At 39.1% G+C, this 12742-nt stretch overlaps 1 protein-coding gene across 6 annotated transcripts in view; it reads left to right on the plus strand.

Moving 5' to 3' along the window:
• Nucleotides 1-12742, plus strand: part of LOC149152008 (propionyl-CoA carboxylase) — a 522038-nt gene that overhangs the window by 86127 nt on the left and 423169 nt on the right. For all 6 annotated transcript variants that reach the window (XM_089439612.1, XM_089439615.1, XM_089439611.1 and 3 more), the window contains 2 exons: nt 1659-1733; nt 1899-2000. In XM_089439612.1, coding sequence (XP_089295738.1) covers nt 1659-1733; nt 1899-2000 — 177 coding nt within the window. The remainder of the gene's footprint in view (nt 1-1658; nt 1734-1898; nt 2001-12742) is intronic.

Genomic DNA, 12742 nt, shown 5'->3' on the forward strand with positions numbered 1-12742 from the left:
TGGTGCTTAACTCAGTGGAGGCTGAATACATGGCTGCAAGTCAAGCAACATGTGAGGCCATATGGATGAGGAAAATACTTGTGGATCTTTTCAGTCAGGAGATGGATCTGACAACGATATATTGTGATAATCAGAGTTGCATTAACATCTCTGAGAATCTGGTATTTCATGACAGGTCCAAGCACATTGATATCCGATATCATTATTTGCGGGACTGTGTGCAGAGGAGAATTGTGTTGCTACAGTACATTCCACCTGAGGAGCAAGATGCTGACATCTTGATTCTTGACAAAGGCATTGCTAAGAGGTGAATTCAAATTCCACAGATGCAAGATAGGGGTGGTGGAAAATCTCTTTCTTGCTAAGAGGGAGTGTTGAAAAATGTAGCAAGAAAGGCTCACTTTGACTTTAGCCTTAGGCAAATTGAGTAAAATTGAATTTCCACATCAGCAGGACAACTTGGAGGCAGTTAACTAGTGTGACATGGCTCTTGTCACTTAGTTAGTTTAGTGAATTCGAGTTAGAGGGCTTGGAGTTCAGATATGCATGTGTGATTGCTAAATTTTAGTATTCCAGTTTAATTATTTTCAGTTGTATTCAATTAACTGACCTCTAACTATTGATAGAGTCAGTTGAAGGTCAATTGTGCAATGGGACAACAGTTTAACTCAGGGATCTGTCAGTGAACTGATCAATTAGCCCAAAATAGCTAGTGCATGCAAGGAATTCAAATTCCTCAGCTGAAGTGGAGATGGCACGGCAGTGTAACATCAGTTGTAGACTAGTTTTGAATGTACAGGTGTTGCATGCAATCAATGATCAATCCTCGGGAATTGCACAATCAATTTAGAGGAAATTCCTAAATAATAAGGGCTAATTTCCTCGGGATTTGTGCAAGGAAATAGGAGGCTTGGTGAGCAAATATTTGGTTAAGTGTTGGCAAAAGTTTGTCATTGAGCAGAGAGAACAATTATTCTTTTGCAGGTTGAGCTCAGAGCTAGAGCTAGCAATTTTAATAGTTTCTCTATTCAATTGATTAATGCAAAGAGGCTTAAGGGTTTTTTTCCCAATTGGGTTCCCCTAGAAATCACTGTGTATTTGTGGTTTTGCTTATTGCATGTCTGTGCATGTTGTTTTAAATTGTGATTTTCATTCCGCAGATCAGTAGAGTAGAATTGTATCTCTTGTTTTTCAGTGTGAAATCTTCAGCAGTTGCAATTTCTATCAAATTTATACAGCAGCTATCTGGTTCCATCCTCTTTCATTGGGATTTCGCAGTGATTGAGAGTTTCACTCTGTTTACCCTCTGGAAGTTGATGTGTAGGTTTGTCTGTACGATGTGGTAGGATGAGGTGCATCACCAGTTGTTGGCCAAATGCTCCTTACTGATAAAATCATAAAAGATGCAAAAGAATTAGATGCACTAGCTTATTCTGATTTTATTTCTGCATTAGTAGTCTTGAGAAAGAGGAGTTCCATTGTATATACCCTTCAACAATTTTGATTTTTGTTTATAATAATTTTCATGTAAATATATGATGTATGCTTCATGAAGAAACTGTTCTTACTCTCTTTTATTCCCAAATTTGAAGGTTGCCGCACTTTCTGAAAGTGGGTTTTTTCTACTATCATCATCTGATGAACAGTGCTTTGTTCAGTTTCAGAATGGATGTTAGAGCTGCTTCCAACAGCAGTTGAAAAGGGGGTTCGCATAATAACAAACATGGGTGCAAGTGAGCTATACTACTCACCATTTATTTCCTGTCAATATTTATCTGGTTTAACTGCATTTTGAGAGTACTATAAAACATTCTAAGGTTTTCGTCAAGGAAAAAGCTGCAGGGGATGCTTCCAAATGAGACAATCTGATGTGTGGTAATTAATTTTGATGATGATAGTGGATGTGCTTGGAGCACAAGAAGAAGTCTTGAGGGTGGCAAAAAGACTTTCTCTTCCTATCACTGTTGCTGTTGCTTATGAAATCTTTGAAACGCATACAGGTAGGCCTGAGCACTTCTTTTTGAGGACCTCTGCTTTTCATAAATATTGATAGGTTACCTATAATGAGGCCTTTCCAGTACTAATTACCTTTGTGAAGGCTTGTAATTCATGCATTTGACGTGTTAATAATTCAACCAAAGTAAGGTGTATTTCTCTGTTTTAGTGTTTCACTTGAAAATGAGTAGAGGAATTTTGGTTTAATAATATGCTTACTTTGATATGGTGAGCTTCCAATTGTGAGGAACTTCAGTTTTCATTTTTGATCGACCTCTGAAATGTTAATAATGTTTTTGTCTGCATTAATATTTTGATGGAACATTTCTGTCTCCTGTAACCTCAGAGGCTAGAGCAATTATATAAAAAAATCTTACATATAGTAAATTTATGTAGTTTTGACCATAGTAGCAAGGTTTGAGTACGGATGATTCAGTGTGGAAAAAATACATAATGAGAAAATCTAGTATGGCTAAAGTATGGTCGCAGACATCTCATAAAGAGAAAATCCAACATTTTTTAGTATTTTAGGAAATTTAAAAATATACATGGACCATTTAAAATTTTAAAGTAATATTCATTCTTCAGTGTAATTAATTTGAAGCATATCATATAACAACGTGACACACATACATGATGTGATCATATATATATATATATAATCATCCTCATTCCCAGCATCAAAAAACAGAGTTTATCAGTAAATGTTTAACACAAATGGACAAATGAACAACATATACCAAATTAGATAAATTTTAAATCTGTAATGTCCCCAATTAAATTAATTTTGCTAAGATAAATTTCTATTTTTACAATTGGGTGTTGGGAAATATTTTGGCATGTAAACTTAGGAAAAATGGGTGGAGGAGACTACCCACTTAATTTTTGGAGAGATGGAGGCCACAAACATTAGAGAAAATGAAAGATTAAATTGGTAGTGGGATGTGGGGCCACCCAAAATGGGGAATTTGAACCCCGTAGGAAAATCGAGCTAGGGAGAAGGAGGTCGAATTGGTGGGACCCACAAGGAAAGAAAGGGGGCAGCCAAGATAAATAGGAGGAGGCATCATTTTGGGGGCTTTTGACAATTTGAATTTCTGAATTAGAGTACTCTTGAGCTACTTAGCCAAGACTACCAGTGCTGCTTAGCACAAGGATATTTCCGGGCGGAAATCTTAGCTCTTTCTTCGGTGGACTTAGAGTGCTACCCTAGGAGAGAATTTCACGACTTAGTGGGAAGAGATTTGCTGGAGTTCGTGGGTCATATCAACTCTTGTTTAAGCTAATTTGAGCTTACAATAGGAAGCAGTAGTAGGAATTGTACCACTGAGTTGAGGGAGTTTCAAGGGGTATTTTGGCCAGAGAATTTAGGAAACATTTCATGAAGGGTGGACCAACAATTGTGGAGAATTTCAAGGTTGGAAGTTGCTGCTCTTGAAAGAGCCAAATTTGCCATTCTAGGGTCTATGCAGAAGTGTCACTGGGCAAAATTTGTGGGGCTAGATTCATCTCTCTTGTGCTGCATCTTGGAAGAAAATCCTCACTTCTTTTGGAGGAAATTTTCAGGGCAGTTTTACAGCGGATTGAGGAAGGATAAGAGCCATATTCAGCAGTTGTGGTTGTGGAGGACGTAGTTTCTGCGAAGGAGGGTGTAGCACCAATTTTGGGTAATTCCGGGAGGTCAGAATTCAATTAGCCCAAAACATTTCTGGGTTTTGTTCAAGGGTCAAGGAGTTGGCTCCTAATTTTGCAGAATTTTTGGGGGAGTTTTGGTGCCCCAAACAAGCGAATTATTTGGCAGCCAATGGGGAGGAGTGAGCTGAAATTTTTGGATCCCGGGTGGTCGGTAGAATTTTCCTAAATCCTTTCTGGGTTTTTTCTGGGTTTGTGGTTGAGAGCCCAAGATTAATTTGGCAGAATTTTCAAAGCACTTTTAGAGGCTCAAACAAGGGTTTCTTCTCGCCAGCAGTTGCAGAAATTCCAGGGTCAGCGTAGTACATTGAGGAGAAGTCTTCCCTTTTGCATGCGGACAACATTTTTCTCACCTGAGATTGTCTAGCTTTTGGCAAGCTCAGGTGTACACTTTCCATGCATTGTACTCTCCTTTTGATAATAAAATGGCTCAGTTTGGTGCAATTCTGGTGCATTTTAATGGGCATTTAATTGTTGTTTGAATTTTTCTGTGTTGCATGTGTATTTTGCTTAATATCACTGTTAATTTTCCATTTGGAACATTACAATGGTATCAGAGCCTTGATCTTGGCCTAGTTGTGGGTAGCCAACAGGAACATGGGAGGATTGGGAATGAATGCACAGTGACGGGTGAAACCGTAGCCAAATCCATGGCTCAAGGGAAATTCAGTGTGCAAAATTTTTGGGGTGGATTCCATTGGGACGATGAGAGGTTGGCCCACTTGAGGAGGGTGACAGACCAGACCCATCCTCAACCTTTCAGCAGAGATACTGTCACACTAGAGATGTGTAGGCCGTGGGGATGCAACCATTTGCATCATATGGGGAAATTCAACATAACCAAGGACAATTAGAGGGTGAGACTAGGGGGCACTTTTGCTAGTGGAGATCGGGTATAGATGTCAGGAACCTGAGGAGGAGGTTGAGCATGAGGTTGAGTGTTAGAAAATCAGAGAGGCAGAAATATTTTCTTATTCTTGATAATTAATTTTGATGTTTCTTATTATTACGATTTTTTATATCTTGTTTCTTTTAGTTCATCAAGCAATTACCAAAGCAGCAACACATAACACAATAGACATCAGATGGAGGTACCATGCTAGTGTTAGTTTTTGGTAGCATCGAATGTGCTCTAGCCATGAAAATTGGTGGAGAGGCTAAGCCACATGAGTTCTAAAGAACCCAGAAACCGTTTGGCGAAATTCCACCCAAGTTGTATTTTATTAAAATAATTATTATTTTTAATGGGGTTCCTAAGTCTAAACTTAGTAAAATTAAAGTATTAATGGGTATTAATTAAAATTTAAAATATGGGTGAGAATGTTCTAGAAAGCGGATCAAGTCAAGATTTAATCTTAGCCATTTATTAGAGGTTTAATCTTGGCCATTGAAGACTCAACGAGAAAAGTATAAGGAGACTTGGGGTTCATTCCAAAACATAGAGAGAGTTGATCAATCAGTTTGATATTCCTAGGGTAGGGATTGCTAAGGAATTCAAACAAGTGATCAAGTAGTGAGGATCAGAGGCAGTACTGGAAAGAAGTGATTTTCAGTTCCAGTGAATATACTTCAGAGAAGACAATGAAGGATCAAAGAGCCAGCGTAGTGCCAAGGAGGGACATCGCAACAACTGGATGAGGTTGATGTAGAATTGCTGGGGGATAGCAGAGATCAGTGCCAAGAATCACTATGGGTGATTGGGAGGAGAAATCACGATTTCTCAACAGCAGAAGTAGCAACAACCAAGGTGACGCAGTCATAGGGAGTCTCCACGTAGAAGCCATGCATTGACTGCATAGGCTCACGCAGAGACTGCGCAGTGGGTCATCCAGGAGCTGGGGACCATGCGAAATCTCTAGATTCAGTGCGAGAGAATTCTCAGTTATCTTCTCTGAGTGGATTGCCATTTTCTCTAGGGCATCTAGATTGTATTCAGAAATTTACTGCCAATAATAGAAACCCTCAGATTTGCTGCACTGGTTTCCCCGCATTGGGTTTTTCTGGGGACGATTGTCCAAAAACACGTGTGTCAATGTGATTGTTCATATGCTAGTGTTTCTCTTGCTTTTTATTTTTAAGTTCTTAACTTGTGAAGTCTGCAGCTGAATTTATTTTGATATTTACTGAAACATTGGTGAATAACTTATTATTGTAAATAAGTAGGAGAAATAAATCAATTATTGCAACGAAATTTTCACATGGTATCGGATCAAGGTTCAGGCAAGATGGAAGCAGAGAAAAAGAGAACAGAGAATAGTAGGGATCATAATATTTCCGAATTAGCTTCTAGGTTGGAAGAGGAATTTGCTTGGTATCGAGTTCTGCATCAGCCGAGGATTGGTACATTGATAGTGGGGCTTCAACTCATATGATTAGAGAACGAGAATATTTCTCGATCTATCAGGAGGAACAGATGAAATTTCAAATCACAATGGGTAACAGGACGAAATGCACCGCAGTAGGAAAGGGAACTGGTACATTCCAGTCAGTAGCGGGAGATAGTCTTCGGGCCACTAACGTATTGCATGTGCCAGGTATGGGAATGAATTTGATTTCTGTATCTCAATTACAAGATAAAGGATATGATGTGTACTTCATCGGTAAATGAGTATATGTCAAGCATCCTAAGTGGAAAAAGAGGGCCAAGATTGGAACTTGAAGCAACAAGTTATACAAGTTGCACCTCGAGTCTCCTATGGCACTGATAAGCAATAATGTTAGTGGAGAAAAAGACTTAAATGAACTGTGGCATAGAAGGATGGGACACTTACATCATGGGGCGTTAAGGATTCTCTGGAAACTGTTACGGGGGTTCCAATGCTTACTACCAAGCATGATGATACATGCAAAGGTTGCGTATTAAGCAAGCACGCCAAAGAAGCTTATTCCAGAAGCAACAATAGAGCTAAGAGTGTATTGGGCTTAATGCACTCGGACATCCGCGGTCCAATGTCTACAAGAGCTATCAGTGGTGCTGAGTATTTTATCACTTTCATAGATGACCATGTTGATTTTGGGTAGCATCGGATGTGCTCTAGCCTTGAAATTTGGTAGAGAGGCTAAGGCACATGAGATCTCCAGAACCCAAAAATCGTTTTGAGAAATTCCACCCGGATGAGGAGGTATTAAAATAATTAATTTTTTTAATGAGTTCCTAAGTCTAAACTTAGGAAAATAAAAATATTAATGTGTATTAATAAAAATATGGGTGAGAAGGTTCTAAGTGACGAGGATCAAGCTAGTTCTAATCTTAGTCGTTAATTAGGGACTTAATCTTGACCATTGATTCATCAACAAGAAAAGTATAAGAGGAGGCTTGTGGGTCAATTGGAGATACACCAAGACTCGGAGTGATCAAAGAATTCAATTTTCTGGGGCAAGGTTTGCTGAGGAAATCGAGTTAGTGATCAGAGTTGCAGCGAGGGGCAGTTCAGCAAGGGATTTTCATTCGAGGCTGAAGAATACATAACAGAGAGGCAACACAGTGCTGAGAGAGACAGCGCAAGCCCTAGAAGGGTTGATGCAAAGGCCGTAAAGTTGATGCATAGGACGCAGAGGGCTGACGCAGAAGCCGCAGAGGCTGACGCTGGGCCTCAGAGGCAGCGCTGGGGAGATTCTGTGGGGCAGACTGGGAGCAGATCAATAGATTCTGAGCCGAGAGAGGGTGACGCAACTCCTGGAGGAGTGATGCAGTTCTAAAGCAGTGCTTGGAGCAGCTTTCGCTGTCTAGCATAGGGAACAGCCGGAGTCGCTGTGGGGTTTGATCATCCGTTTGCTGATTTGCTGGAATATCTGTCTCCAGATAGAGGTACTACTGTCGAGGATATTCTCTGTTGGGTGAGCCATTTTTGGCACCCTAGTTGTATTCATGAAATCTGCTTAATAATACAAACCCTCTATATGTTGCACCGGTTTTCCTGAATTGGGTTTTTCTGGGGACAATTGTCCAAAAATAACGGTGTCCCTTGTGTTATTGTCTCAATTTATTTCAGTGCATGATCTGTATATTTGTGAAAGCTACAATAATGTTTACTTCGATGTTTATGCAATTAAATAACCTGTTAATGTAAAGAACAAGTAGGAGATTGTAAACCAATAATTGCAGTAGGGGTTTCTGATGTGTTAGATTCAGGATTTTTCACGTGGTATCAGAGGGATCGCATATCATAGATAACTAAAGACACCAATGGAGAAATCGGAGAATTTGTAGCAAAGAAGCAACTGTCCTGAGAGACAGTGCTGTTCCAGAGTTGGAGAGGCAGAAGGAGGAGTGATGCAGTGCAGAAGAGGTGACGTAGAGGCTCACGCAGTGCCTGCGTCAGCATTCTGAGTCGGGAGAGGAAGACGCAGTAGCTAGGAGGAGCCCACGTAGTAGTTGTGTCAGCCATCAGGGCCAGCGCAGAGGCAGAGGAGGGAAAATCAGGCTCACACAGAGCCACGTCATCTTTCTGAGCCAGGAAGGATTGACGCAGTTGGTCGGGAGGAGCAGATTCAACCCACACAGAGATTGTGTAGAGCCTGAAGGGCTCAGATTCTTTGAGTTGCCGGGGCTAAGGGAGTTGTGCAGATTTTGATTTGTGGAGTTGGTGGGACGCTGTTTCTATCGGTGCAGAACAGTGTCTAAGGAGACTGAACCAAGGTAGAGGGAAGCACTACCTCGATAGATTTCTAGCCAAGAAATCTAGATCCGGGTTGCAGTGGCAAAGGAGGATTGGAGAGGAGTGATTCAACAGTTGATGGAGGATTTCTGAGAGGGAAATCAGGACTCAGTGGGAGTCTAGAGAAGAGGAGCAGAGATGGCAGTGAACGGATTGAGGGTGTTGACCACTATGTGTCAACTACTCATTAGCAGTACACCCCCTTTTTCGCAAAAGGAATAGCGCTTGAGCAACGTGTCCGTGCCTGTCATCATCAGCCCGATCAATTTATGTTGTAAAACCAGTCTGCATGTGTGAATTGTAAATAATCTTAGCAGAGTTGAGTCATGTATATTGCCTAGGTGGACCTAATTTTCTAGTGATAATCTACGTTTTGGAAGATTTTTTGTCTTACCGATCCATGATCGACAGAGTTTTCCTTTAGCCTAACCCCAAAGCCGGAATGAATTTTGTCATTAGAATCTTAGAGGAATCCTAGTGTGTTGATCTGCTAGATTATAGTTGTGTCGCAGAACTGGGTGGTTTATGAGGGTCTATGTCAAATGGGTTTTCCCCCTTGAGATGAAAAATTGTAAAAGTTATGATGTAAAGTGTCTTGAGGGTTAGAAAATGTTTTAATCCCCTCATAAGTCCTAAGTCCTAGGTCCTAGGTGATTTTTCCAAAGGCTAAGTTCGAGGATCCATTTAAAAATAAATTAAAAATTAAAAATTGAAAAGATAAAAAACAATAAAAAGAATATATATATAAAATATATAAAAAAAATAAAAATAATAATAATAAATAAAAAATAAAAAAATAAAAAAATAAAAAAATAAAAAAATAAATAATAAAATAAAAAACTTAAAAATAATAAAATAATATTTTTGAGTAAATAAATGCAGAATTTCAAATTTTTAATGCATTAAAAATTCGACGGATGAGATTAAGAGATATCTTGATCCTCATCGACGGTCGAGATCATTTTGACATGGATCACTCGAACTAGCCGTTGGGGATTTTTCCTTTAAATAGGGTGCTAGGGGTCATTTGAGATCATTCGATCTGTGAGTTTTGTACTGAAGAAAGCTCTCCTGTAAACTTTTTCTGGTGCTAATAAAGAAAGACTTTGGGGTTGAAATCTTGCTGGTGTTACTCTCTTGAAGTGCTGTGAGCTGTTTTATTTTCTGCATATTTTCATTTTCAGCCATTAGTAACATCTTATTGTAGAGTATTGCTGAACACAGGTATCTTGTTCACTTGCTAGGATTTGAATGGTATTAGAATTTCTGAAATAATGGCAGGTATCTCCATTGCATCTGAGATCTAGTACTGTTTTTCTCTCTTTATTGATGGTTGAAGTGAGCTGTGCAGGAAACCCTTATTGAAGAAGATCAGTGGGTGTTTGGGGAAGTTCTCGGCTGAACCAACGAACTCCCGCAAGCATTCTCTTGCAGAGCCCAGCGAGTTTCGATCCTGGGTTCATCATTTAAGTCTGTTTTCTGATTTGCATGAGAGATTTCTGAAGTATTTCATAGTAAATTTGGAATTTCGATAATATCTCTGTTGATTATTGATAAATCTGGCTGTTTAAGAGTCGAGAAATTGTAAATACTGTAAATTTTTTGTTGGGTTTAGGGTTTTCAGTTTCGTTTCTTGCACATATTATTTTAGGTTTTCTTTTCTTTTGCAGGTTACAGGTGCAGGTTTTGAGAAATTTTCAGGGTTTTCTTAGACAAGTTTGGAGCAGGGAGTTTCAAATATTGATTTTGTGGAGAGCTTCAGTGGTTTTTCTGGGCAATCTGGGCAATCCGTTCCATCTCCATGTTGCTGCCTACTCAGAATCGAATCCTCACGCATCAAACCTCCACCATTCCTCACGCACATCAAGATAATAGAAAAACTCAAAACACCCACAAAAAATCGATTTTTTCCCTGTGTCCTCCACTATCCGCTGCTCCTCACATAATCATAGCCTCATCCGCTGCCTGCCCCTCGCTCCACCATCGACTTCTCACATCTGCAAATAAAAATATAAAACCCATTGTCCATGCGTTAAGCTCTCCTCGAAATTTTGCTAACGAAGCCTGCGTGTAAACCCTGCAAATCCCCTGCGTACTCATCTCCTCCTGCGCTGTCTGCCATCAAACCCGTTCAGAAACCCGCGGCCTTTGCTCCAGCTTCTCACCGCACGCAGTCATTCCGCGTAACCTGCATAACACGATAAACAAGTATCGATTCCCCTCCTCGGCTTCTTGGAAGAAGATCTGCTCCAGCAATCTCCAACGCCGCTAACGTGCAGCAAAGCGGTAAATTGATTTCGTTGTTTTTTTAAAATACGCAGGAATCACGTTGGATAAACGTTCGTATGGTAAGATAACGATAGCTTAGGTTTCGATTTTCATTTTTTCTTTGTGATATGGTTAGGGATTAGCGTAGATCTTTTTTTTTTTCATTAGTTTTGGCTTTACAAAAATTAAAATAAAAATGCGATTTGCTTTTAGATTTTTAGATTTTGATATATATTGAATTTCTTTTTTTTCCTTTTTACTTAGGTTATATATGTATATATATTTTAGGTTTGAAATTTTTTGATTAGCTCTTGATATTAGAATTAGATGCCTTTAGGGTTAGCTTAGTTTGTAAAGGCTCTAGATTATTTTTGGATTTAGTTTTAAGTTTACATCATTTCTAGATTTATTTAAAAATAAAAAAAATTCATAAAAAAATTATTTAGTCTTCAGTTGAGGTTTTGGTTTTATATTTTGTTTAATTTCTAGATTTTAGATATAGATTTTAGAGTCTTGTTTTAGTTTTAGCTTAGATTTTAACTTTAACTTTTGTTTTAAAAAAAATATAAAAAATTAAAAATCATAAAAATTATAAAATTATAAAAGACATAAAAATTTTCTTTTCTTATAGTTTAGGTTTTGAATTATTTTAGTTTAGATTTAATTTTGTTAGAAGTAAATAATAAAAAAATTGATAAAAGGTTTCTTTTTTAGTTTAGTTCAATTTTTGGATTTAAAGTTTCATTTTCATTTGAAAAATATAAAAAATATTTCTGGAATTTCTTTGCCAGTTTGAGTCTTGGCTCAGGAATTTGCTATGTTTTATCTGCTGAGGCTAAAATTTTGATGCTGGAATTTTTAACATGCTTTAATGTTCATCTGAAGATTAACTATATGAATGTGATCTCTGGTTAGCATTTTACGTGAGCTCTTTATCTTTCGAATTTTTAATTGCTGGAGTATCATTAAGCCATTAAGCATTTATTGATTATCTCATGTTTGGTAAAAAGTTAAGCATTGATGGTAAACGATTGTTGATGAGTCCATATTTCTGCAGCATTTGATAAACAATCGTTTAGTCATTTATTTCATAAGGCACTGGTCTATTAATTTAACAAAATCAATTTAGTGCTGGTTTCCCTTCGTGTCTGCCAACCCAACTGTTTCACAGTTGATCATTCATTTTCCCATAGGGTCTACCCCCCTTAGCCGTGGGAGACAGGCTTAAACAGAGAGATCGGGGATCAGAGTGACAGCCCCCGTTCTGAGCGTTGTCATGACAATCTGTACCATTGCATGCTTGGTGTACTTGTTGCTAAGTACCATACAACTGTCCCAATGTTAGTTTGTTGCCCCTTGCATGCTGCTGTACCATTGTGCTAACTTGCAGCACCGCGAACTTGCTATATCATACTGCTGCACCTCACCATTGTGCTGCCCCTCATTACGCTATGATACACTTCTTCACTATACCCATCATGCTGCAACATTCATCAACATGCTGCTGCAATATATCATCATCATTACTGCTTCCATCATCATGCTGCTTCAATGTATTATCATCATTGTTGCTTCAATGTATCATCATCATTGCTACGTCCATCATCACGTTGCTTCATTGTATCATCATCATTGCTGCTTCCATCATCTGCTGCTTCAATGTATCATCATCATTGTTGCTTCCATCATCATGCTGCTTCAATGTATCATCATCACTATTTTGGGGCTTCTCTATTTGCTGCATTGCATGACTGGTTAGGGCATTCTAATAGCAATCCTAATAGCCTTCAAAATGTGGCCAAAATAGCCCTCCACAGTTGCGGTTGCCTTTCTAGGAGGGGAGGAAAGCCTTGGCTGCAATGCTCCGCTGTTCCAACCCCTATTCCACCCTTCGACCTCCTCTTATCTACTGTGGCTTGCTACAGCAAGCTGTCCCTTAGCTGCAGCAGCCCTTCTAAGGGATATTCCTTCACCTAACCACCCGAAAAACATTCTTGTTGCCTCTCAACCTCAAGATATGCGTTGCAGCCCTCTTCAATAGCTCCTTGGCCTCCTGGAATAGCCTCCTAACTCCTCGCTGTTCTCTTCTAGGCTTGCTGCGGCTAGGGTATATTCATACCACCCTTAGG

This window comes from Pinus tabuliformis, chromosome 9 (genome assembly GCF_031772625.1).
Source record: "Pinus tabuliformis cultivar Carrire ecotype Pingquan chromosome 9, CPIR1, whole genome shotgun sequence".
NCBI classification, from domain to species: Eukaryota; Viridiplantae; Streptophyta; class Pinopsida; order Pinales; family Pinaceae; genus Pinus; species Pinus tabuliformis.